Source organism: Phasianus colchicus, chromosome Z, assembly GCF_987193195.1.
Source record: "Phasianus colchicus chromosome Z, bPhaCol1.hap1.1, whole genome shotgun sequence".
NCBI lineage: Eukaryota > Metazoa > Chordata > Aves > Galliformes > Phasianidae > Phasianus > Phasianus colchicus.
Genome location: NC_143476.1, coordinates 74,907,280 through 74,932,801, shown reverse-complemented (window position 1 = coordinate 74,932,801; position 25,522 = coordinate 74,907,280). Strand labels below are relative to the sequence as shown.

Here is a 25,522-nt window from a genome sequence, read left to right as displayed (position 1 = left end):
AATCATTGCTCCCAGGTAAAATCAAATGTCCATGTCATCTTGCAGGGTTGTTTTTTTTTCCCGCTACATTTTCTGTTGAAATGGACTGTTAATTTTATTTAAAATTTTTGTGTAAATTGATTGAAAACTTCTCATAAATGGAGTATTTGCTAAGCTGGAAGGCATTTTGTTCTGTAGTAGTATAGTTATTTGTGTGCCCTGTCTGGGGAGATGCTTGTTTTGTTCTTCATATAGGTTGAGATAACATTTTGAGTAGTCTACAAATAAGAAAACTTATTACCCATTTTAGTTAGAGCAATGAGATTGCTTCACTCTAGATGACTGCTCTGTGGTGACAGTTTTATCCTCTTTTTTGCTTTATTTTTTGAGGAAAAACTGTGTTTTTAACATTAGTTTTATTTCCCAAAGTCTTTACAATTAAGAATACACGTTGAGCTTTTGTCACAGGATTTTATTAAAGGCTACAAAAAAGAAATAATAGAGCTCTATCATTTATGTTAAATGCCCCAAGCTCTTTCCTGTAAACAGCTATAAATGCTTATCTTCACATGCCACACACAGGATTTGGTGTTCTCATGAATTAGTGTTTCCTCCAAGATTAAAGCCATATTCACTGAGCTGTTACAAAACATCTTATTTAACTATCTAATAAAATGATTAACTTTTTGAAATGGGAAAAAAAGTTCTTATGCCAGTGCAGCATCTGTAATTCATTTTTGCAGAATGTTGATTTGTATTGGGTTCATCCTTCCTCCTCTGTTCTATATTTTGGATGAGGCACATCATCTTGTAGAGTTCTTGATTATTTTGCTTTGTTTTGTTGCTATCAGTAGTTGCCTCTGAAATGCATTAGTTGCTCTGCAATCACTAATCACCTAGCTAGTAAAGTACTGTGTACTGCATCACTGCTGACCACAACTGCATAGCATAGCCTTTGGTGTGTGCTCTACAGAGGTGGTTAAGAGTCATCTGCCTGTTACAATTTTCCTTTATTTTTAAGTGGAATGCAGTTTTCATTTAGCCATGTTAAGAGTTAGTCTGCTCCTACAGGACAGTTGGGCAGGCCAAATTTCGAATAAATGTAATTCTCTTTCTTACCAATCCTTGGACATCTGGAGGGCAGACTTTGGTCTCTTTCTTTTCTCTTTTCTTTGGTCCACGGTTGAAAGAGTCCCTTGGGAGGTAGTTCTGGAGGGCATGGGAGCCCACGAAGGCTGGGAATACTTCAAGGAAGTTATTTTAAAGATGCATGAGCTGATCGTCTCCAAGTCACGGCAGACAAGCTGACGGGGAAGGAGACCAATCTGGCTGAACAGAAACCTTTGGCTAGAACTCAGGAACAAAAGGAAAGTTTATGGTCTTTGGAAGAGTGGGCAAGCAACTTATGAGAATTACAAGTACATGGTGAAGCTGTGCAGGGAGAAAATCAGGCCAAGGTCCAGCTAGAACTGAACTTGGCCACTAGGGTGAAAAACAACAGTAAATATTCCTATAAATACATCAACAATAAGAGAAGGGCTAGGTAGAGTCTTCGTCATAAGGGCAACTTGGTAACCAAGGATCAGGACAAGGCTGAGGTACTTAATGCCTTCAATGCCTCAGTCTTTAATAGTAAGACTTGTTACTCCCTGGGAACACAGCCCTTTGCGCTGGTAGAAGGGGATAGGGAACAGAATAGGCCCTGCATAATCTATGATGAGGTGGTTTTGGACCTGCTCCAAAAGCTGGATGCTCACAAGTCCATGGGGCCAGATGGATTGCACTCTAGAGTGCTGAGGGAGTTGGCAGATGTGGTTGCCAAGCCACTCCACATCATCCTTTGGCAGTCCTGGCTAACTGAGGATGTCCCAGCGGACTGGAGACTGGCAAATGTGACGCCCATCTTCAAAAAGGGCTGGGAAGGTGATCCTGGTAGCTACAGACCTATCAGTCTCACCTCGGTGCCCGGGAAGATTATGGAAAGGATAATCTCAGGAGCCATCATGGACCAGTTAAAGGTCAACCAGAGGATCAGGCCCAGTCAGCATGGATTTATAAATGGTAGATCCTGTTTGACAAACCTGATTTTGTTCTGTGACAAGGTGACCTGCTTAGTGGATGAGGGTAAGGCTGTCGATGTGGTCTGCCTGGACTTCAGTAAAGCCTTCAACACAGTCCCCCACAACATTCTTGTGGAGAAGCTGGCTGCCCATGGTTTGGATGGGCGTATGCTCTGTTGGGTGAAACACTGGCTGGATGGCAGGGCCCAAAGAGTTGTGGTCAATGGAGTTAAATCCAGTTGGTGGCCGGTCACGAGTACTGGGGCCACTTCTATTTAACATCTTTATTAATGGTCTTGATGAGGGGATTAAGTGCACCCTCAGTAAGTTTGCAGATGACTCCAAGTTGGGAGACAGTGTTGATGTGCCTAAGGGGAGAAGGGCACTACAGAGGGACCTGGATAGACTAGATCGATGGGCCAAGGTTAACTGTATGTATTTCAGTAGGGCCAAGTGTCGAGTCCTGCATTTTGGTCACAACAACCCCAGGCAACCCTACAGACTTGGGCTGGAAAGCTGCCTGATGGAAAGGGACCTTGGTGTACTGATGGACAACCCTTCTTTACAGGAAGGGTTGTTAAGCACTGGAATAGGCTCCCAAGGGTGGTGGTTGAGTCACCATCCCTGCATGTGTTTAAAAACCATTTGGATGTGGTGCTCAAGGACATGATTGTGGAGGGTTGTTAGGGTAGTATGGTTAGGTCATGGTTGGACTCAGTGATCTTGAAGGTCTTTTCCAACCAGAGATATTCTATGATTCTGTGATTCACACTGCAATTAGAAGACAGACTGGATCCCGCCCAGAAGGATTTCAGATATGCTTGCCCCTTTCATCTTTCTGGAAAACTCGAGAACTGGAAAACTGCTTCAGATTTCTCACAGGAAGTGTGAGAGCAGAAAACTAACACTTAGGCAAAGCAATACTTAAGTTGAACATAAGTGGGTCATCATTCTTGTCATATAAATGCTTGCAAAGTGTAAAGTTACAAGGGCATCTTTACTTGAACTACATGCTTTTTATTTATTTAATATTTTTATTTCCTGACAGTGTTTCCTGCCCATACTTACTAAAAAGGAAATGTTCAACTGTTGGATTTGGATATTTATCTTGCTCTGTAGAAGGTCTATAGCAGGTATGTTTCCTAATTACTAGCACTCATTTTGCCAATAGAAAATTTCCCAGCAAGGATCCTTTGCCAAATGCAAATTTTAAGCATTATTAATATGAAAACCAGAAACTTTTTAACATAGGAGTTAGCAGATGATTAGGTAGTGTACGGTATAGAGTGAAAGATTAACTTACTTACGGTATTCTTGATCTCTCTTTGTGGTGTGCAAACAAAAAATCACTGTAAGTTTTTGTCTTTTTTTATTTTTAATATTTTAAAAGTTGCAATGTTAGCTGTTTACCTCTTGCGCAGGATGATGGAGGACACAGCATCTGGAAGTCGCATCATGGTTCAGTTCTTGTTGGGTTGTCAAGATTTAGCTTTGGTGATCTGCTGATAGTCCGAATTACTACCTTTGTAATACATGAGCACCCAAGGAGCCGTTAATGTCTGCTGTTTTAGATCTAGTTTACGTCAAATGTTAGTAATCATTACATGAATTTCTGAATGATAACATTATCTCTGATCTTAAAAGTCACAATAACAGTAACAATGTGTGATTTTTTTTTTTTAATTAATTGATTTATTTTTTAGAAGTATGGTAGTTCCATGGTCAGTTTAAGCTTGCACCAGTAACTATTGGCTCTGAATGGAAAACCACAGGCTTTTATTTTTCATCAGTGTTCTGTAGGTTGCTCCAAAAGTAGCGCCTCCTACTTATTTCCATGGAAACTACAGCAGACACAGAAAGTGAAACAACATAATTTGATAGAGCAAATTCTCAGGTACAAAACTGTTTTTCAATATAGTCACTAACAGTTGCTATACATTTTCAACAGCAAAGATATAGAAACATCATTCTTGCACAATACCTATATTGACATATATCCATAGGTGCCATCTGAGCATTTTGTTTGAACTATGTTTAAAAAAAACAGTGAAATAATCTCTGGGCATATACACTGATAACAAAATAAGTTACCATTTTTTCACATTTTTTTAAGAGACTAGGTTATATGATAACTTTAATTTTGTTTTTAGATGAAAACTCTACTAGAGATGCTGACATTTTTCCTTCTTCTCCTGAAATTGAAAGAGGATCCACCCTGAAACTATTCTGTGTTCTTGGAAAACACTACACACCTCACAGGAATGCAAGCCACATCATCTGGAAATTGAATCGTGAATTAATTGCTCAGGAAAACTATAATATTGTCAATGAGACTGTATCTAGTATAACTATCAATAATTTCACTCACAACAAAGCACATGTGAAGTGCTTCATTAAGTACTTAGGGAAGGAACAACTTCTGGTTCACACTGAAGTTAAATCTGGATGTAAGTAGAAATACGGGGCAACTAACATTTTTGAATGACTTGAAGAAATATTTTTAAAACAACTCCCCTCCCCCCTCCCCTCCCCTCCTGTCCCTCCTTTTCCCCTCCCCTTCCCCTCCCTTCCTCTCCCCCCCTCTGCGCTCTCCCCTCTCCTTCCAGCTTGTGGCATTGCAAGTCACTTATCTTCAATATCTCCTTTTTTTTCTAAACTAAAGCATGAAATTTCTGGCAACCCTTATTCATGCAATTCCGTAACCTCTCTGACCCGGTGTTTGGCCAGTTAAATCAATGCAAGTTTTCTCTTTGGTTGTTTCTCATATCCAGCCTAGCCAACTTTAGATTTCTCCAGGGATGGTTTACTTTCTAATCCAGTGTTCCAAAAAAAAATTATAGTCTCATCTGGAGAAGACTGAAGGGTAAATTAATACTATTTTTTCTAATTTATTGAGCAGGTTAAGTCCAGGCTATACTAACATCTGCATGGGGATCCCCTTCTAGTAAAGAATAATGCAGAGAAGTAAATTCCTGGAATAAAGAACAGCAGAAAATATTGCCTGTTTTCCAAGTTGAGTGTATCTTAAGCAAAATGGAGTGTACATTAGCAAAAGGGATATCTTTTGAAGAGCTGTTAAATAGAATAGAGATGTATTATCTCAGAGAGAGGGCTTCTTATAGAGTTCATAGAACTCTCTTTTCAGCTAATTTATTTCACTGGAGGTCTTTGTCTTCCCTTCAACTCTCATTTCTTCTGTTGACTGAAGAACACTAGCTCTAACACAGATATCAAGAAGGTGTTGCTTTTTGCTTTTTTTTTTGTGAATGGCTTCAGACTATAAAGATTGCATTGCTTTGTGCTATCTTGCTTGAAAGAGTGGGAGTCTGGAATTAGGGGGGTCTCTTCAAGTTGTATTGATTTGACATTTCCCGGGAAGTTATCTTTCAGAGGTTATGAGGACTTTTCAGATCAGCAGTTTTGATAGGATATGTGGTAAGGGGAACTAAGTGGAACTGTGTCTTTCAGAGAATGCCCTCTTTTTGTGAACTTTTTAATTGTTTCTTTGTTCTATTACTAACTGGACTGGCATTTAGCTATAGGTGTTTTGAAGGGGTTATACTTAGAGGTTCAGGCTGAAGTGCATATTGATTTAATATGAATTTTTTTAATGAGTTAGTAGAAAAATTCTTTCAGGACCGCTTAATTAAGTACTTCTGAGAAGTAGCTGGAGAAAATTGCCTGGCTTTAGCTGGGAAAGAGAGTGATTTTGGTTTTGTGAAGGGTTTTGAGGGCAATAAGAAATTCTTAAATTAAGTTCTATGTAAGTCATGTAGTGGTTTGGTGTAATCAGCCTGCCTACTAACATTTTAAGTTTTATATTAAAGCTGCTTATTTTCATGAGATTTTTTTTTCTTTGTCATTGTAGTTCCACCAGACACACCAAGAAATATTTCCTGCATTTACGATGTTGATATTAAGCTTACCTGTAACTGGACTTCAGGAAGAGAAACAAATCTTGCAATGAATTATACTCTTTTCAGAAAAATGTAAGTATAGAATGTACCAGGAACTGGAGTACTGGATTGAGACCACTAGTCATGTGTCATCATTCTTCCCACCCCAACACTTTCTGACTTCTGTTTAAAGTAAACTTGGAAGCATAGAAACATCATGTAGTTCAGAGGCATTTCTTAGCGCAATTAATTTTGTGTTGGTAGTGATTGAAAAAAGTTACTACCTGATACCGTTTTAGTTCTCTGTGTATAAGTAATAAGCATTTTCAACCTAATACTCAGTAGACAAATGTTTATATCAGAACTTAAATTCACTTGTTTCCTCAAGGTAACATTACTAATTAGAGAAAAGTTGAGTAAGCCTAAGTAGAAACATCATCTTTTAGGGTAACCCACTGCTAAAGTGAAATGGAAATTCTTTGTGCTTTTAGTTATCCTCGTTTTGGGTGAGGAAAGAAGGTGTGTTCTTTCTCCGCTTCAAACAATTTCCTTGTTAAAACCATTGAAGTCTCTGTTATTTTGTCTAGTGATAGCAAGTACAATTGTTTGTAATCATGTGTTACATTTAGGGATATTTTAAGGCTTATTTATTTTATATTAAATAACTATAAATAATAAAAGTTTTCAAGGTGCTCTTCTTATTGGAAGCATTTTGTGCAATATAGTTATTACAAGCCAGACCTTTCATCTGAATGGTTGTATAGATGCTGAAAACTTGCATAACTTACTTGTTTGCTTACCAAAATATGCTTGCTATTTAGCAGCATCTATTGCAAGCTAGGCATGTTAAAATGACAATTACTATGTCATAAAGCGTTAAAAAAATATGAACAGTTGATAACTGTTTATCTTTTCTAGTGATAAATTTATAATTTCAAGGAAACTGCTGGAGAGAAGGAAAAAAAAAAAGCAGAACTGTGCAAAAATAATGATGAGCTGTTTTACAGTTTAACCTGGGAGTCTTTGAAGTCATAATGTTTTAATGATTGAAGGAAGAGTTGTCCTTCTTGGATTGCTTACATACAGGGATTTGCATTTACAAATATCACAGAATCACAGGGATTGGAGGGGACTTTGTGAGGTCACCTAGTCCAATTCCTTTGTCAGAGCAGGAACACCTGGATCAGGTCACACAGGAATGCATCCAGGTGAGTTCTGAATGTTTCCAGAGAAGGAGAACCTGCAACCTCTCTGGGCAGCCCGTAACAGTGCTCTGGTACCCTCACAATGAAGAAGCTTTTTCTCATATTTATGTGGAACCTCCTTTGTTCCAGCAATCTCACACTTTTTTATGTTTTTATGACCCTATTATAAGAGCGTAAGTATCTGCTTCATTCAGTTTCAGTTAAATATTGTTTAAAAGCTTACTTTTTTGCAAATTACTGTGAAAACAGTGAAGTCAGTGTTGTTTCAAGGCAGATCTCAGATGCAGTTTTGAGTGTGACTGCACAGATTTTATCTCAAACATATTTGTTAGTCTGTTTTTTTTCAATAATACTGCTTGTTGTGCTCCTTTTCTGTTTAGTCAAAGCTTTAGGTAGTATGCTGGTATGAGTAATTTTCTGAAATTTTCTTGATAATTGGAAGGAATTTTTACTTCAGTGGAGATATGTTCTTTTTGTAAGTTATGCAAACATATATACCTTTTCAATTAAATGATGAGGGAGGAAAAAGTCTTTAACTTTATTTCATTTTAGACTTGGCATTTAAGTCTTTCACCTTTATTTCTAGTTTACTACATCCAAATTTATTACTGTTTTTGTTTTCCTGCACAAGCACATATTCCTCTTTATCCACATAATAAATTGAATTGCAGAACTATTTCTTGTAAAATCTAACCACTGATTTTTTATGGGTCTTCCATATGACCACAAAGCACTTGTACAAGGGAGCAGACATCTGTGGATGGAAACAGTTATTCTTGTTATGGAGAGGAGGATTGCTTCCTGTCCAAGCACAGATACAGGCTGGGTGGAAAATGGCTTAAGAGCAGCTCTGAGGAGAAGGTTTTGGGAGTGTTGGTTGATGGAAGATTCAACATGAGCTGTATTCTGGGTTGCATCTACAGAAGTGTGTCCAGCAGGTCAAAGGAGGTGATTCTGCCTCTCTACTCTGCTCTCGTGGGACCCCACCTGGAGTACTACATCCAGTTCTGGGGCCCCCAGCACAAGAGGGACATGGAGCTGGTGGAGCAGGTGCAGAGGAGGGCCATAATGATCAGAAGTCTGGAGTACCTCCCCTATGAGGACAGGCTGAGAGTTGTGGGGCTTTTCAGCCTGGAGAAGAGAAGGCTCTGGGTGAACCTTATTGCGGCCTTCCAGTACCTGAAAGGGGCCTACAGGAAAGCTGGGGAGGGACTTTTTATAAGGGCATGTAGAGACAGGACAAAGAGAAATAGTTTTAAACTGGAAGAGGGTAGATTTAGACTAAATATTAGGAAGAAATTCCTTACTGAGAGGGTGGTGAGACATAGGAAGAGATTGCCCAGTGAGGTTGTGAATTCCCACCCTGGAAGCATTCAAGGCCAGGCTGGATGAGGCTTTAACCAACCTGGTCTAGTTGGAGGTGTCCCTGCCTGTAGCAGGAGTGTTGGAACTAGATGATCTTAAAAGTCCCTTCCAACATAAATCAGTCTGTGGTTCCTTTTACAGCACTACAAGCTTATGCTGTCTTAAAAATATTCATTAAATACCTATCTCAGACTTTTTTTTGAGTTATACCAAGGATGTGCATAACTGGGGCATAATATGAAGTCTTTAATACAGTCCTCATATATAAGTTTTAATTTGTAGAATTTCTGTGTTGCTAGGTTTTAAAATGAACCAATTTTTGTTAGCCTTACATCCTGTTCCACTTTTATTTGAAAGCACATGCTGAAAGATCAGTATATTACTTGTGTTATTTCAGGAACGTCTGACAAATTTCAATTACCTTCTTTGAAATTGGCAGTGGTACAATTTGGCTTTTCATTATACTGTATTGAAAAGGTGTGGGAAAGCTTGTTATCTTGTAACTTTTCAATGTGGAATGTGTTTTGAGCTGTATCTGCATACGTATTTTTATAAAAGCTCTTATGTGGACTTTCTTGATTATTTCACTGCTTTGATTCTTACCTAAAATAATAATAACGTGTGAATTAAGTAATTTTTACTTTTTGTTACTACTCCTTGAAAGTTGTCTTAGTAATTTAATCTCTGTGGGCTATTCATATGCATTATTTCTTGTTTTTATAGAGTGAGTACAGAAACAGTGCAGTTATGAAACAGTATTTTCTTGCACCTAAGGAAGTTTTTCTGGGTAAAAAAGTTGTGCAACTTTGAAAACATATAAGTAATAATTAAATCCTAACCTAACAATCAGTGAGGGTTATTGTAAGAAAATCTTCTAATGTATAACTCCTGTTATTTCTCCTGTTTTTCAATTTTTAGTATGAGTGTACAAGGTCCAATTATGCCGGAGCTGAAGATCTCCATCTGCGAAAGCAAAACTGAATCATGTTCATTTCATTACCCAAATATTCCGTTTGGTGATAATCTTTGTTTTCAAGTGAAAGCTGAAAATGTTTTGGGTAAAGCCTCATCAGATTGTGTTCCTATAAATATGGAAGAAATAGGTAATTAAAAAAGAGTTAAATAAAAACAAAAACGTAGTATATGTTGAACTAATGGCATCTTCCCCATTTATTTTTTCTTCTCTGTAAATACACCTTAGAGAATTCTGGATCAAATTGTGTAAAGTGAGTTAGTTTTAGTAGAATAAAACTATGAAAAATAATATTTCCAATATAAAGTTTTGAAATAATTCTTTAGATTTCAGTTAGTTTTGTATTGGTTTTCTTTTGAATGACCAACTCATTTCAATTGCTAGTTAAAATTCATAGAACAGTAGAATATCCTAAGTTGGAAGAGTCCCAAATGGATCATTGAGTCCAAGTCCTGACTCCGCACTTGACTACCTAAAAGATTAAACTGTGAGATTGCAAAATGTCTGAAGTGAATGACATGTAGTGTTTAATAAAATGCTTAATTCCTTTTAATTTTCTGAAAATTTGGATGCTTCCAATTTAGTCAAGTGAATCTCCTCTTATGTTTTAACTGATTGTCTTTCTATGTAAGATTCTTTGAACTGTTAGGAAAAGACAGCAAATTTTAGCAATTTCTTGGCCTTACCAAGAGATGATTTAAAAAAGAAAAAAAAAAAAAAAAGCTGTATTCATAATATAGAATATCTAACTCCATATTTTAGCTAATGTCTGCAATAAAGCAAAAATTACTGAAGCATTTTTTAATCTGAGTAAAGGCAATATACTAAAATTCTTTCTTAAAATAACTGGTACTTGGACTGTTTGTATTTTTGAGAAGTACTAGGTGTCAGTAGAGTGGCTGTAAATGAATGGTAATATCATCATATCACCAGATCTGCCCATCATTTATTCTGCTATTCTACTTTCTGATTAGGAATGTAAAAAAAAAATCACCCATTCTGCAGTTCTCAGGAGCAGTAGTACTATTTTGGCTTCCTCTTCTTCTGTATTGCATTCTCCTCCACTCATTCTGGTGTATGTATTCAAGATTTTGATCTCAGTAGAGTGAAGTCAGCATTGTCCCTCTTTCCTTCATAATGTACATCCCTCTAAATACTTTCTTCTCTAGTGTGAGGGACAGGCTGCTGCAATATGTTGTATTTGGTGGCTCTATGTGAAATGTTGGTGGAAAGGGTGAGTCTAGGATGAGTCCCAGTTATAAGGCTTGCCCTGAGATGTATTTTGTGGAATATAAACAACTAAGCTACAGTGATGTTATTTTTCTGCTCAAATCTTGTGTGTCAGATTCAGCTCCTTGGTGATTTTCAGGCATGAAACAGCTGCATGTACCACACATAGCACACAAGAAGTTATGTGAGGTACACGTTTTAGCTGTGGTAAAGAAATGTCAAGAAGAGTCAGTTATCCTAGTCAGTGTTAAGAACTCAAGAGGCTTAACAGTGCTGTTTGAGAGAGGAAACAAATGTAATCCTTTTAATTCTGTGTTTTTGATGCAGCACTCCATCAATTCTCCAGCCTTGTGTGCCTTTTTGCCTTGTGTTCAGGCTTGCAGCGGCTCCATGTTACTTTCCACATCCTATGTATCAGTCATCTTTCTTTTGTGTTTATCTGTTGTTTTTCACATTGCTCTTGCCCTGAAGTCCTTTGTGACAGAATTATTTCATCTGCATTTGGAAATTGACCTTAGCAACTGAGCGCCAGTTCTTTTCCCTGCTGTTGTCTGTGAAAAGAGATTCTAGTAGTATTCTTCAGCACTGATACAGGTGGGAGAAGTCTGTACATCTATTTGAGAGTGAATTTGTTAGCTTTAATTACATGTACAATCTCTTATAAATAATTTCCCATATATAGAGCCATCATATGAATTCTCTGCTGGGCTGTATGTAATTGGAGTAGTAGTTAAACTTCTTGGAAGTTTATGTAAACTTTTTCCTTTGTTTCTCCATTCTAGAGAGATTTCAACCTCCTAAAATACTTTCATTAAAAAAATATGCTGGTATAAAGCAGTTGCTTGCAGTAACCTGGAAAATACCTGAGAAAAGTACACGCTTACTGGATGTAAAATGCCAGATTCGATACAGAAACTTGTATTCGAACTCATCGGTAAGCTGCTCTTGTTCTCTTTTGAATGTGGGCTTTGTAACTAATTTCATAATGCTATAAAAGGCTATCTATAAAAAAGACAAGAAGTGATTAGAAATGATGATAAAAGCTTGTTATTTTAGTGGATGATAATTAGGTATGCGTTCAGTTCGTTATTTGGTTGTCTGGGATGAATTTTCTTTTCCTTTTGGTCAGTATATATTTTGATACATACAGTATTTCTGATATTTCTGTGAATGGCAAAGGAATGGCCTGTTACACACACGTAATTAGTCAAGATGTTATTTTTGCTTTGCGTTCTGGAAATGGAAACAGCATTTACTTCCAACCATAGTAAATGAATCAGATTAAGATGAACTAATTATATATCAATCTTCAAGCATATGAAAGTATAGATTTGCAAGATAGAAAATAAGTGGGTTATTTTTCTGAGTCTGTCTTTCTGACACTTAAATGAAGGATGGCTGTAGGGAAAAACAATATCATTTAGACTTTGTCTTATTTCAGATGGCTTATTTCATGCTTCTCAGTATGAAAGTGATGATTCCATTCACAGTCTTACTGTTTTCCATTTCAAATTTAATAAGGTTTTAGACAGGCTGCTTTTTTTTTTTAGCTCACTAGAACACATTTTTTTTTACACATTGTGTGTTCAATACTGGCAGAGAATAAAAAAAAGTCATCAGTGTAACTAATAGAAGTTCTTGGAGCTTGAAAGAAGTTCCTGACGCTAACATGTTTTTTAATTAGCATCTTAGCTGTTGGTCTCAGCATATAATTTTCTGAATGAACTGGTGGACAGAATGGTTTTGGTTTATGGTGTACATTAGAAAATTTATTTAAAAGGTCTGTTCAGAATGTTCAGGTGATCATTGCCTCTTGAAGGATGTTTCCAGCTGTATCCAGGGTATTATTTAGTTATTATTATGCAGGTGATATTTAGCTCTAGCAATACTCAGTTGTTTTCAGTTGTTAGGAACTACAGCTACCCAGCACCACCTCTACCAGCACAGCTGCCCAGCACAGCTGCCCTTGAACTACTTGGTAGCTGCACGTGATTCAAGTCACACGTCAGTCAATCCCGATCTACTTTAGGCTAAAGTTTTTCAGGAACCAGAGTTTTATGGGAAGAATGAAGATACTACACAAAAATTGAAATAAAAACCAAGTGATTTTGAGTTTTAAGGAGACATGAGAAAGGTCAGAATTTCATCATGAGTATTTTAAAGCCAGGCCATGTGTCTGCATCCAGTTTTATAGCTAACCATTTTTGTACATGCATCAATTTCAGGAAATTGACACTGTTATGGTGGCTTCTGGAGAAGAGATATCGACACATAATCTCACAGGGCTGTGGGACTCCACAGAGTATTTGGTTGCCATTCGGTGTATTAGTGTTGAGTCAAAACTCTGGAGTGAATGGTGTAAAGAGGAAACAGCAAGTACAGAAGATAAAGGTAGGCCAACTGTATAGTGGGTTTTTATTTTATTTATTTATTTATTTATTTATTTATTTATTTTGAGGATATATTTTGGGGTATTGTGAGTTAATAACAGAAAATTATTTTCAGCAAATCTATCTATTGAATTTATAATTCTATTATTTAACCAGTACTAATGTGCATTTTAAATAAATACAGAAGAGGAAAAACTGCAAGACAGATAAGGAGAGGAAAAGGTTTGAAAGGTAATTTAAATACAAACAACATAGGGAGAAAATAGGTGAATAGAGAGACAGGAAGGGAGGAGATATTAAAAAGAGTATGTGGAGAACGAAAATATGTGAAATAGGACAGTAGAAGAAATGTAGCTCAACGGTTACATACAGTAAAGTGACTAATAAGTAGAAAAAATTAATTACCAGCTGTAAAACACGTTGTGGTTTAATCCTGGTAGGCAGGGTTAAACCTGCACCACACAGCTGCTCACTCACTTACCCTGTACCAGAGAGGGAGAGAGAATTGGAAAGGTAAGAGAAAACAGCTCAAGGGTTGACATTAAGACAGTTTACTAGGTAAAGCCGAAGTTGCGCATGCAAGCAAAGCAACCCAAAGACATCATTCACAACTTCCCTTCTTCCAGGACAGCAGGGCTCATAATACATAACAGTTACTTGGGAATCATAAAAACACAGAATCTTAGAATATCCTGAGTTGGTAAGGAACCCACGAAGATGTCACTTCCTGTGCATGAGGGTGGGAGGGGGTGATTCACAAATACCCCAGTTAAATCAAGATAAAACAATATACAGAGGTGCACAATCATCAGTTTTAATGAGAATTGATAAACTACAATTATCCTCTATATAATATTGTCACTAAAACACAATCTATGTTAAGCCATGCAGCTAATATAAGGAACTAAGATAAATCTCACAATTACTTAACAACTTTACAACTTAGCAATTTTATAAGAGATATGAGTTTTAAGAACCCAAACTAATTCTTGCAGTTACTTAATAATTTTATGAGAGAAAAAGAGTGAAAAGAGAAAACTGAGGAAAATGGAGAAAGAATGAGAGTTAAAGAGAGATAGGAAAAGATTGATGACCAGTCTGTTTTGAAGGTCTATTTTGAGCTGGCAGTGGAGAAGGGATGCAGGGGGTGGGCAGGGACTGAGCACATGTCCAAAGGTTGCAGTCTCAAACTGGCAAACAGCAATGACGACCATGAAGATGACAACATGGGGCCCCTCAGGCATCCTTTAATGTGTGCTAGGTTTGCTGGTGCACTGTCCCAAGACTCTAAACAAGTGAGTTTGCAATGACAAATTTGCAAAGTTTCTAGCAAAAACATTCTTGTGGGAAAGACAGGCCAGTCTGTCAGTGAAGTAAAGCTATCTTGTGTGAGAACAGGGTACCATCCTTTGTTGCTGCCAGCCTTTAGTTTGTTGCCATCCCAACAGCCTTGCACTGCAAGTGTTAGGGACATACCAAGCACACCTCAGAGACTCAGGGAGTATTTTTTGTTGATCCTTTATGAGAGATTGTTGAGGCCATGAAGCCTCCCCTCAGCTCCTCTGCTCTGGGCTGAACAAACCCTGAGGCCTCAGCTACTGCTCATACATCTTCTCCTCTAGACCCTTCCCCTTCTTTGTGGTCCTTCCTTGGTCACTGTCTGATAGCTTTGTCTTATATTATGGTGCCCAAACCTGTGCACTGTACTCAAAGTGAGGGAGGACAGATGCTATCATTCTGAGCATCTGCCCCTTTGTTTCCAGATTTTTTTGCTGAGCACGATGTCATACGGTATGAGGCATCCTTTTGACCAGATATCTCAACAGATTTCAGGATTTTTGTTGTTGTTTTTTAATAGCTCCCTCAGAAAAAGTGGATTTGTGGAGAGTAATTGAGTCTTCAACCTCATCTGGAAACAGATCCGTGTATCTTATGTGGAAGGTAAATACACTCTTTTGTTGTCATCAGAAAAACAAATGAACAACAACAACACCCTTCCTGAACCAAACTAGAAGTGAAAAGGCTTTGGTTAAGCGAGGGGTAGATTAATAGAACTTTGTTGTAAATGGAGAAAAAGATATTTTCACTGTGTTCAGATCACTAGAAAACCTGATTGAAAATCCTTGCAACTGATCTTAAATAATGCAGTTTACCAATGCTGTGTTTAAATTCACATTTAAATTTAACAGTCTTTTAGTAAAACGAAACATTTATGTAATGATATTACTGAAACAGATGACTAGGTTTATGTTGTAGTTTTCTCTAATGCTGCAGTGTAATTTTTGGATTTTCTGGTGATTTCAGGTACAGTCTTGTGAGATCACTTTTGATAGATGTTTTTAAGAAGTACTCTCTTTTGTGATTTCCTAATGTATCTTCTTAGGGCAAAATATTGCTATAAAATAGTTTAAAGATTATCAGTATCTTTCTGGTAATAAAACATGCTAATTGTTTCTAGAGCTGCTGTTCTGAAGTAGTGAGATGTTCTAAGAAACTTGTATTGAGAAGCAAGATGATGAACTAACTGCTTGTGAGCTAGCAAATGTTTGCATTCTAATAACTGAAACATCCCCCTAACTATCCTCCACCATGTTTTTTTAGCATGTGTATTTTTTATTTATAGAGGTTCTATGCGCTTTAATAAGAATATAATTTTGATTATAAAGATAACACTGTGAAAAGTTTACTAATACATTCTTTTAATAGCTGCTAAGCAACTTTCCACCCCATGGAAGAATTCTAGGCTACAAAATACAGTATTTTCCAGAAAATAATGCTGCACTTCAAATGACAAACTTCACTTCTGATAAGAAAATTACTTTACTTTTAAATGAAGAGGCATATATAATATCTCTTACTGCCTATAATTCTGCTGGAAATTCTCCTGCAGCTGTTTTGAGGATTCCATCCACTGATGAAAAATGTAAGATTTTTTAATATTGCAATATATTTTTCTCTTTACAAGCAAATGGTATTTTTGAAATCTGCGTAAAAGTTCTATTGTAGTGGAAGCAAAATTGTGCTAAGGACTTTTGTCTTTGAATCATACATGGAACCATATTATATGTAAGACTACATAGTCTGTTAATTTTTACTGGAACAGTAGTGTTTCTCTTGTTGTGTTTAGCTCTCAGACCATGTTTCTTTTGCAGAAGATTATTGTTGGGACTTTTGTTTTAACATATCATTGTTAAAATACCAGCATTTTCTGATGTGATATTATTTCTGTTGCATTATTATTTCTGTTGCATTACTTTGTTTTTGTTCAAATCTTGAATCTCCCAAATAAATTTATAGCATCATCAAATTATGCCTCACCCATCTCCCAGACCATAAAATTGGTTACCTCATGGCATTATTGCACCATGTATGATGTTATTCCCATTTTAATAGAAGTTCCTAACAGAAGTGGAGAGAGAAACATTCTTGTTTTATATACACTTCATTCTACGCACTTCCGTGCACATTCTTCTTGAGCTCTTATGCTTAATTCATATATCTTTGTTAGCCTTGTATTGCAATATCCTGCAAACTACCCATGGTCCGGGAGAAAGGTGGCAGTTGACCCGCTGTTGAATCACTTCTCCTCCATCAGTTGTAGAAGTGCTTCTCTGAAATTGCACAATTAAATTCCGGTCTAATCAGAATAATTGGATATGCAGACATGTTGTCATTGTGTCCTGGAGATTGCTGCCTACTTCTCTGTCCACTTCCATATTCTTCAGTAAACATTTCTGTTTTTACCATGCTATGTTTCTTCTTTCTATATACTCATATTTTAACTTTGCGTTGCCAAGTCTTTTTTTTCTCTTTCTGCTTTCCTCAATTAAGTTTTCAGTCAGATTTCCATTAATTTTGTTCTACAGGTTGATAGTCTGCTTTTGCTTCACAATCCTGCTGACTTGCTTTATTTGTTTTCCTATTGCCATTTGATTCTCCAACTTGCTTATCTGCACTAACTATAATTAATAAGCTGTGAAATTTAGATTCTACAAGAGAAGTGCTTTTCGATTCTGTGTAAATCTCTTTTTTTTAATGTCTTGATTATTTTATTGGTCCCTCACTCTTTTTTAAAGTTATAGTTCTTATATGCTTCACTTTAAGGTGTTTTTGATATATGTGTATGTAGTTGTAAAGTCACTTTTTCTTAACCTTGGCTAAGCCTCATACTTCTCTAAAGAAGCAATCTCAGCTTGCTGTGACTGAATTGTTCTCATGCTACAGTTTTCACAAAGATAGAATTGATGACATTCTGTTACATTTTTAGCTTCTCAAATTATTGAAGCAGTGAGAACCTTTACAACAGAGGAAGAAGTGATTCTGGAATGGACAGTCTCTAAGCCAGAAGTAACCGAGTATGTAGTTGAGTGGTATGAGGAAATGGAGACAGATCCTTTTTGTAGGTCATGGCAGTATATATCAAATTCTACAAAGTGGAAACCTAACAAAAGTACGTTCATTTACAAGTTACAGCTGTAATAATGTATGCTTCTATGTACATATAGATACTTATGTGTATTTATTTGTATGTAGACAAGAAAGAACAATGAGGTTGAATTTGCAAGCAGCTGATTTGAAATTAACATTATTGTTCTGCTTTTTGTCAAGTGAATCCCTTTCATGTCTGTGTTAACATACGTGCTTGAAAAAAGTCAAAGAACAGGATATCTAACCTTCATTGGCTTTTAGGTAGAGTTAACAGGAATTGATCATCTGCTTTCATATTGCCTCTGAGAGTTTCACTCTTGATCCTGATCTAGACTGCTGTACTTCAAGTACTTCACATTAGGCACATAAAGAATAGGAGCACTGATATTTGAAAGATAGCAATCCAATACTGAAGGATTTGATTTCATGCAGCTTTACAGAGACAAAATAATAACAGCCTTATTTTATGCTGAAATTGCTGCATGTTGTTCAACAGCAATTTTATCCCTCAGATTTTTACACAAGATGGTCTTTGTTCCTGTATAACATTAGGCTACAGATACCATGTTTTCACTGTCTTATGTCCTGTGACAGATGCACGGTAGATATAGCAGAATAATCTAGAGCGAAAAAACGGAACTCAGCGATGGGAAAAGACAGTGTCTTCCTGTGTTGTAGAGAGCAAGAAACCTGCAAGAGAATTTCAAAGAGAATTTTACTTTAAAATAAACTAATGGAGAGATGATTGGTCAACCTCTTTGTAAGGATAAGTGGCAGCAGACATAGTTGCTTCAAACCCAAGAAAGGTAGCAGTGACAATTGAGTAATAAATAAGTTATTGCTTACCCATTTCTGAGGATTAGAGCTCACCAAGTTCTCCAGAGGAGGCAGTCTGCAAATAGAGATACTTCCCTTGCAGCTGCCATCCCTTAAGTGAGAGGGAGGGATGGAGCCAAGTCCACCCCATCTAGTTGTACAGGTGAATTGCTTCCATTTGTGCTCTCAGGGCTGGCTGTGTTCCTTCACCAGGTGTTCAATCACTGGTTCAGGTCATGGCCTAGCAGTTCCCATACGCTGCCTTAAGTATCTTATAATCACCTTTGTATTATGACCTAAGGCATCATCAGAGGTTTCAGTGGCCTTATGATGTACTGAAAAAACTGTGGCAAACTGTGAATGTTAATATCAGAGTGAGTGTGTTGTTCTTGTGCGTTGTCTGCAGGTAATGAAAGGCATCTTTCCTTTGTTTTTACTTTACAAATACAGGAGCAATTGTAAAAATGTTTGAATTAGTACATGAATGTGACTTGGATTCTTATTACTTTAGTTTTCCACTAGTGAACTTAAATTTAATAAACTTGAAAGTTGCTTTTGTTCATATGAGGATCCTTCTGAGTTCTACATCTAGCAAGAAGAATTTCTTAAGTATTCAGGAAGCAAGTACACTTCATTTTTCTAAAGTAAAAAGGAACACCTAGTTTGTTAATGAGTGCTTACCTTGCTACTGAAATGTATCTTACTGGCACAGACAACACTGATGTAAATAGTGTTTCCATATATGAAGCTAAGCTATAGTAAAACAAATTAAACAACATTCTCCTCAAAATAAAGTTCAAGAGCAGTACACATTTAGAACAAACTGACTTGACTCTTGACTCCTGACACTTATGCTGAAAATTGTGCTATTTCAACAAATTGTTATAAGGAAGAAATTGTACTAACAAGTGTTCTTAATTAAAAAGCATCTTCTTCCTTAGCATAACTAGGACATCTTGGTTACACTGAGCACAATTTACACTAGAAATGTAGTGTAATTTGTCTGTTCAAGCCTGATTCTCTTACTTGTGGAATTATTTTACAGACAGCATGTGGGCCATCCTCATTTGTGCTGGGCTGTGATAAGTGTAAGAGACTGAAAAAGCAGTGGAAAGCTGATATAATATATGGATTTGTCTATAGAACCATACTTGCTGAGTTTGAGGAGGAGTGGTACAGGAAACCCCTAAAGCTTCTCATAAAACCACAAATGAGTCCTCTCTGAGTTGATGAGTTATTTTAAGTAGAGAGGTGCATCCTGCTGATTACTTGGCATAACATAATTTCCTTGAAAAGGAAACTTGAACTGTGTTTTGAAACCTATTAAAGTCCAGTGCAGAGATTTCGTTTGTACTGTGTTGTGCACACAGTTGTGCTGTGAGTCAGGATGCTTAGAGGTATATCTGCAGTCAGCATAATTGGATGATCAATGCACAGTTATGAGCTGGGGCTCAAAAAACAAAGCTCTTTTCTGCAGAGAATAAACCTAACTTATGAAATTGAAAATGTTCCCGAAATTATCATTTTATAATGATAATGTGAAAATGAAAATTTCTGCCAAAATCTCAAACTATTAGAAATGAGTAAGTGGCCTTCATATATGGAAACTATATAAAGCTGAAGAATAATTACTAGTTCAAACTATTTCCTGGGAAAAATGATTCAGAATGCTGGTAATCTTACAAAATAGAATTATTTCTGTTAAATGTTGTAATGAGTACTTGAAATAATAAATGTATTCTGTACTATCCACAAAGGAAGACACCGTGATTGAGTCTCCTTTAGTTGTAAAAGTATTAAGTGCAGAATTCTATGCAAATATTCCTTTTTTTGTCTTTACAGAAAACTTTAAATCATTTGTATGCTACAACATGTCAGTGTATCCTATTTATGGAAATAAAGTAGCGGCTCCGTATTCCATACAAACTTATGTTCAAGAAAAAAGTATGTATTTAAAACCAATAATGTTGTGAAAGATAGTTTCTTTCTTAGGGTGTATTTTATTTGTGAAATTTGGTACTGGTGTTACTGAAGGAGAGAAGTAGATGATGAAGAAAATGGTACAGTGCTGCATGAATACACTAATTTGTTGTAAATGTTATGTACTGTATGCAGAGCACTTGGAAAGAGTACAGCTACAAACATGGAACAGTTGTGGGTTTCTCTTAAATGTTGCAGCTGCATTTAGATATATATTTTGGCTTGGTTTTAATGATGCAGTTGACTGTGCTACTTGTGCTTGTGTATGAGATATTCTTCTCACAGATTAAAACAATAGTTTGAAAATCATGCTTTTTGTTAAATTTTATATTGTAATAGTATATGTGATGCCCCGCATACAAAAAAAAAAAAGAAAACAAAAAGATATGCAATGACATTTGTAGCTGAATAGAAACACAGATGAAATCGGGTGTATGTGTGTGAAATTTTTTTTTATTCATAGAAGTTTAATGTGAATGTGGTGCTTTATACAGCCAGCTGTAAGAATGTAGTTTACTGATAATTTAAAGATTTCTGGAGAAAATTTTCTCTTGTTTGTGCATATAGACCTATGTAAGTGTGCGTGCACACATTGTACAAAGCAGGATTAAACAGTAATTACTAGAAAAAGATAATGGACTGCTGTGTGATAGAATAACACTTACTAGCACGACTATGATTTGAATGCTGTGATAGCATTAAATGTCGGCAGAGATTAGTTTTATACAAAATTGAAGCACAGTGAGCACTTTTCTTCAGTTATGAGTTACCTCTCTGTGATGTTGTGAGGACAGAGCCTTTTAGTGGTCTTGAGGTATATGGATGCAATAACACTAAGAAATATGCGAAGATCAAGATAGACATGGGGATATATTATCAGAAGTTAAACACTGGAGAGAGTGAGAAAAGTTAGGAGCTGTATCAAAGCACTTGTAAGACATTTACATTAGGTAGTGTTATTGGTATGTGAGAAATAACGCGTGGGTAATACTGACAGGTAGACTAATTCATTTCTTTTTCTAATTTGCAATGTTCTAATGCAGAGCCATCAGAAGGCCCTGTGGCTGATACGGGTTTCCCAGGCAAAAATGAAGTTACAATAAAATGGAATGAGATTTCAAAGGATAAAAGAAATGGCTTTATCAACAACTACACAATATTTTATAAACCTGAAGGTGGAAAAGAATTGAGTAAGTATTCATCAAACATCAAAACTTTTGACTGGGTTATGACAGTCTGCTCTCTGTAGTTAATAGCAAACTTTGTTCTTGTATGTCATAAATATATCTGAAAATACTGATACTAAATACTGCTTACATAAGGTTTATTTTTATTATTTTTAGATTTAACTGAAACAAAGAAGTATGCTAGTGAACATTCCCTGCTTTAGTACTGCATGTGTAGTCTTGTTCTGTTTCTTTATCTGTTCTGAACTTGTTTTGTACAGCATTGCTTGATGTTAATAATTTTTTAAAATTATTTTTTTACTGTTAATGTACTATCCTTGGTGATGCAGCCAGGAGTGTTAACCACATTCTCCTTTGTGCTTCACTGAGGGGGTGCAAATATGATGGATCTAAGTGTTAATTTAGTCAGACTGTGGTAGCATTATCATTCCTTTTCTCTTTCTGAGAGCAGGATAGATAGCAGCTCATATATTAGAGATTTTTTGCAGCTTGTTCTCCAAAATGTAAATAAATAAATAAATAAATAAATTTTTTGCAGGTCTATGCCAAATCAGAAACTATTATTTGCTGTATACTTGTATACTTGTAGTTTTCCACTCTTGCATAAGTACTAGTCTTTCTTCATTTTAAATGTGTCTATGATGACATATTTGAAGCCAGTTAAAAGAAATCACAACAAAGGTAGAGGAGATAAAGTGCAGATGGAATACATTAATGAGGCATAGATCCTGTGCAAATTCATGGATTTGAAGTTAATGAGATTTCAGTGAGTTTGTAAGTTCCATGCACATCCTTTCATAAGAAGTGTTCGTGTGACCTAATTTTCTTCTTCCTGCTTGGTTTATTAAGAGTACTGTTGTATCACTCATTATTTTGGAAATGTTCTTTTCCTTCTTTGCTTCAAACATTGCTGTTAGGAGATACCTAACATAATAATTTTTTTAAACAAACTCACACTAATAAATCTTGGCATGTCTTCAGTTGTTTCTGGATAACCAGTTTAGAGCCAAGGCAAAAGTATTTTAGACAGTTTGTAAATTAGAGAGAAGCTGTGACAGTTTGTCAGATTGAGCCTTCTACGTACAATTATTCTTGCCATGTTAATTTCTGAATGAGTTATGCCATATTAGTTACTGAATGTTTTGTGTGGGGTCATTCTCCCACACGCAGCCGTCACCAAAGCATAATGTGTAAGGCATTGGAAAGCTTCTCACATGAAACAGACCGTGTCTATTCTAGGGATTCAGATTAGCTTCTTAAAAAAAACAGATGTAAAAAGCAGCTCATGTAAGTTAGTTTTAAAAGGCAAAACCCGGCTATACTGTTGTTTTTGTAGGCTTTTCTGTTGTCACATTTGTTTGTCACATCTGAAAATAGAACTCTGAGTTTGTGCCAAGGTGATCTCACTGTTGGCGTTTTAACTCCAGGACTCCATTTTCCCCATCTTGATTTAGGGGAAATGTACTTTGTTTATTCTCAGGATATGTTGCAACATATCTGTTACCCCAGTGGTTCTTAATTTGGCTGAGTAACAATATACTGGCATAGACTAAATTCACCAGAAAATATTTTAATTCCATGTTATGAACATATTCTTTATCTGTTTGTAGACATAAAATGTTAGGATACGTGCCCTGTCTAAAATATTTCTAAAGTAAAACATACCCATATTAATTTCAGTAATTGACAAGGGAAGATTTGCTAATTTCCTCTGACTTTATGGGGGGTTGTATCCAAGTCCAGTAGATTGCATTCTTTTGGATGATCGCTGTCTAGCTGCGTCGTTAGAAATATAGTCAAAATTTATAAGCTGCAGAAACACAAATTTTACCAGCTGTTTTAAAGTTTTAATTTCTTAGCCTGGATTCCAGAGCTTATGGAAAGAGAAAGAACTGCTGTTTTGTGTGTTTACTAACATAAATATTTTCCTTAAAAGATGAAACAGTGAACTCCGATGTGCTACAATACACACTGAAGTCTTTACAGGCTAATACACAATACACTGTCTATATCATGGCAAGCAACAGAGCTGGTGGAACCATTGGAGAGCCAAAAACATTCAAGACTTTGAAATTCAGTAAGTAGTTTTCAAGGTTAGTCACTGCTATTTTGAAAGCAGTTTTGGGGATGATAAATACAGGATTCTTTTTGGTTAGTTGTTTGTTAGAGTAACTTTTAAAATAGATATTAAAGTAAGTAAGAATGATCAACATGAGCTGAATTTAACTTTCTTTCACTGGAAATCTTTACAGACTTAAACTTTGAGACAAGTCAAAAAGCCACGTGTTTTTTGAGTTTTTTTTGGCTGTCAATAAAATTGTGGAATGCTATAATTTTTTGTGGGATCAACATGTTATTTCCATGCCATCAGTTATGGGATAGGGTGTCTTACAGTTGATCAGAGCGTAGACATTTCCATCCAAGATACTAGGTTTAGAATGACTATGCACTGAATAACTTTTTTACTATGGGGATTAATAAGATGATTGCAAGCAGAAAATCAGATGCTTTTTCTTTTCTGCTTCTGGAGGAATGTTTTCCGTACATGCATGTGTGTATACAAATATATAGTTGCACATAGTCACAGTAAAATATGTATATGCGTGTACGTGTGAACTGAAATATGAAGAAAGTACATTAGTTGCCCTTGAATAGGGTATGAGATGTGAAGCTAATTTTATTTTCTACCTGTAAATTCTTCTGCCACTCACATACAAGATAGGTTAGGCTGTGCTGAAATCTGGTCTCTGTTGCTATTTTTACCTGCCTCTGGTAGGTACTTGGAAGCTAGCTCAGAAATCTGTATAGTATGTTTCAGTCGTTAGAATAACTATATTTTAAGCATACTTAAAACCCATGTCTGGCACTGTATGTAAAATTTATCCAGTAGTAACAAGTGGCAGTGTCACTGTACAGTGGTTTTAGGTTACTCGAAAACATCAAGTACCCAGAAATGTATTAGGCTTTTCATCCTGGATGGCAGTCAGTGGTTGGCACTAGCACAGGACTAAAAACCTGATTCTGATTTCTACATTGGACATGGTGAACTGGTCCACTCCAGTCTGGATTACTGTGTGATGCTATTTGTTTTTCTTCATTTTCTGTCTTAGTAGCTGGGGGAAGAATGCTCAACTTTTCACATGTTGTACAATGGGTACTATTCAGTATTCTGAGTAATTGTGATTAATTTTGGCAAAGGTCTTTACAGTGTTGCTAATTAGGTGACCTTGATGTAGAAAATCAGCTGTTTTATTGAAACATAGGAAGAAATGATGACCATCTGTTTTTTCCTCTAAAGATAAAGAAGATGTTATTTTTATTGCTCTACCAGTTGGATTAAGCATGTTGTTTCTGTTAGGCCTTTGGATAACGTGCATTATGAAAAAACATCTGTAAGTACATTTTTCGTCTTCTAAATTTGAATCTAGTCAATATATTTTAAATTATAAAAAGGAAGTTTTTATTTGTTTTCAGAATGCTTATGAGTTGGTTTTCATACCAGTGTCAGATTAGGAAAGTATAGCTGGCAGATGGAGCAACAAATAACTAAGCATGCAGATTATCTTGTAACACCAGTTAATATGCTATAGACCATGAGTAAATATTAATTTCAGACAGTGCAGTTAAAAAACAAAAAGAGAGAGAGAGGATTTGGTACTCTGTATCAATTTATGGAAAATGCTAGTTGCAGTTCTGTGGTCACTCAAGTGAGAAAAGTATAATTTAATTCAGATGTTGAAATAATAATGGTTAATAAAGCTAAAAGAAAGATTGCCATACACTCTAAATATATGTCTCACAAGCACACCACTAAAACAAATTTTACTTAAGCTGTATTGCTGATCTTAGCTATGCTAGTATTACCTTGGTTAGTTTATGTACACTTTCCTTGCACTGTAAATAAACTAAAAAAATTGATCATGTGAAAGCATTTGTATGCTTGATCCATGGGTTTGAATCCATATTTATATATGATCTGTAATTCTTTTATCTACTGTAAGAGAAGCCCCCAG

At 36.1% G+C, this 25,522-nt stretch overlaps 1 protein-coding gene across 4 annotated transcripts in view; it reads left to right on the top strand.

Annotated features, from left to right (window-relative positions):
* Positions 1–25,522, top strand: part of IL31RA (interleukin 31 receptor A) — a 41,718-nt gene that overhangs the window by 5,877 nt on the left and 10,319 nt on the right. For 3 of the 4 annotated variants that reach the window (XM_090131599.1, XM_090131600.1, XM_031609490.2), the window contains exons 2-14: positions 3,088–3,172; positions 4,190–4,486; positions 5,908–6,028; positions 9,424–9,608; positions 11,491–11,642; positions 12,934–13,099; positions 14,957–15,039; positions 15,805–16,021; positions 17,366–17,548; positions 20,185–20,286; positions 21,366–21,512; positions 23,446–23,586; positions 24,808–24,901. In XM_090131599.1, coding sequence (XP_089987725.1) covers positions 3,088–3,172; positions 4,190–4,486; positions 5,908–6,028; positions 9,424–9,608; positions 11,491–11,642; positions 12,934–13,099; positions 14,957–15,039; positions 15,805–16,021; positions 17,366–17,548; positions 20,185–20,286; positions 21,366–21,512; positions 23,446–23,586; positions 24,808–24,901 — 1,973 coding nt within the window. Of the gene's footprint in view, positions 1–3,087; positions 3,173–4,189; positions 4,487–5,907; positions 6,029–6,678; positions 7,314–9,423; positions 9,609–11,490; positions 11,643–12,933; positions 13,100–14,956; positions 15,040–15,804; positions 16,022–17,365; positions 17,549–20,184; positions 20,287–21,365; positions 21,513–23,445; positions 23,587–24,807; positions 24,902–25,522 lie in introns of those variants that run through there. The other variant, XM_090131601.1, reaches the window with a different exon arrangement.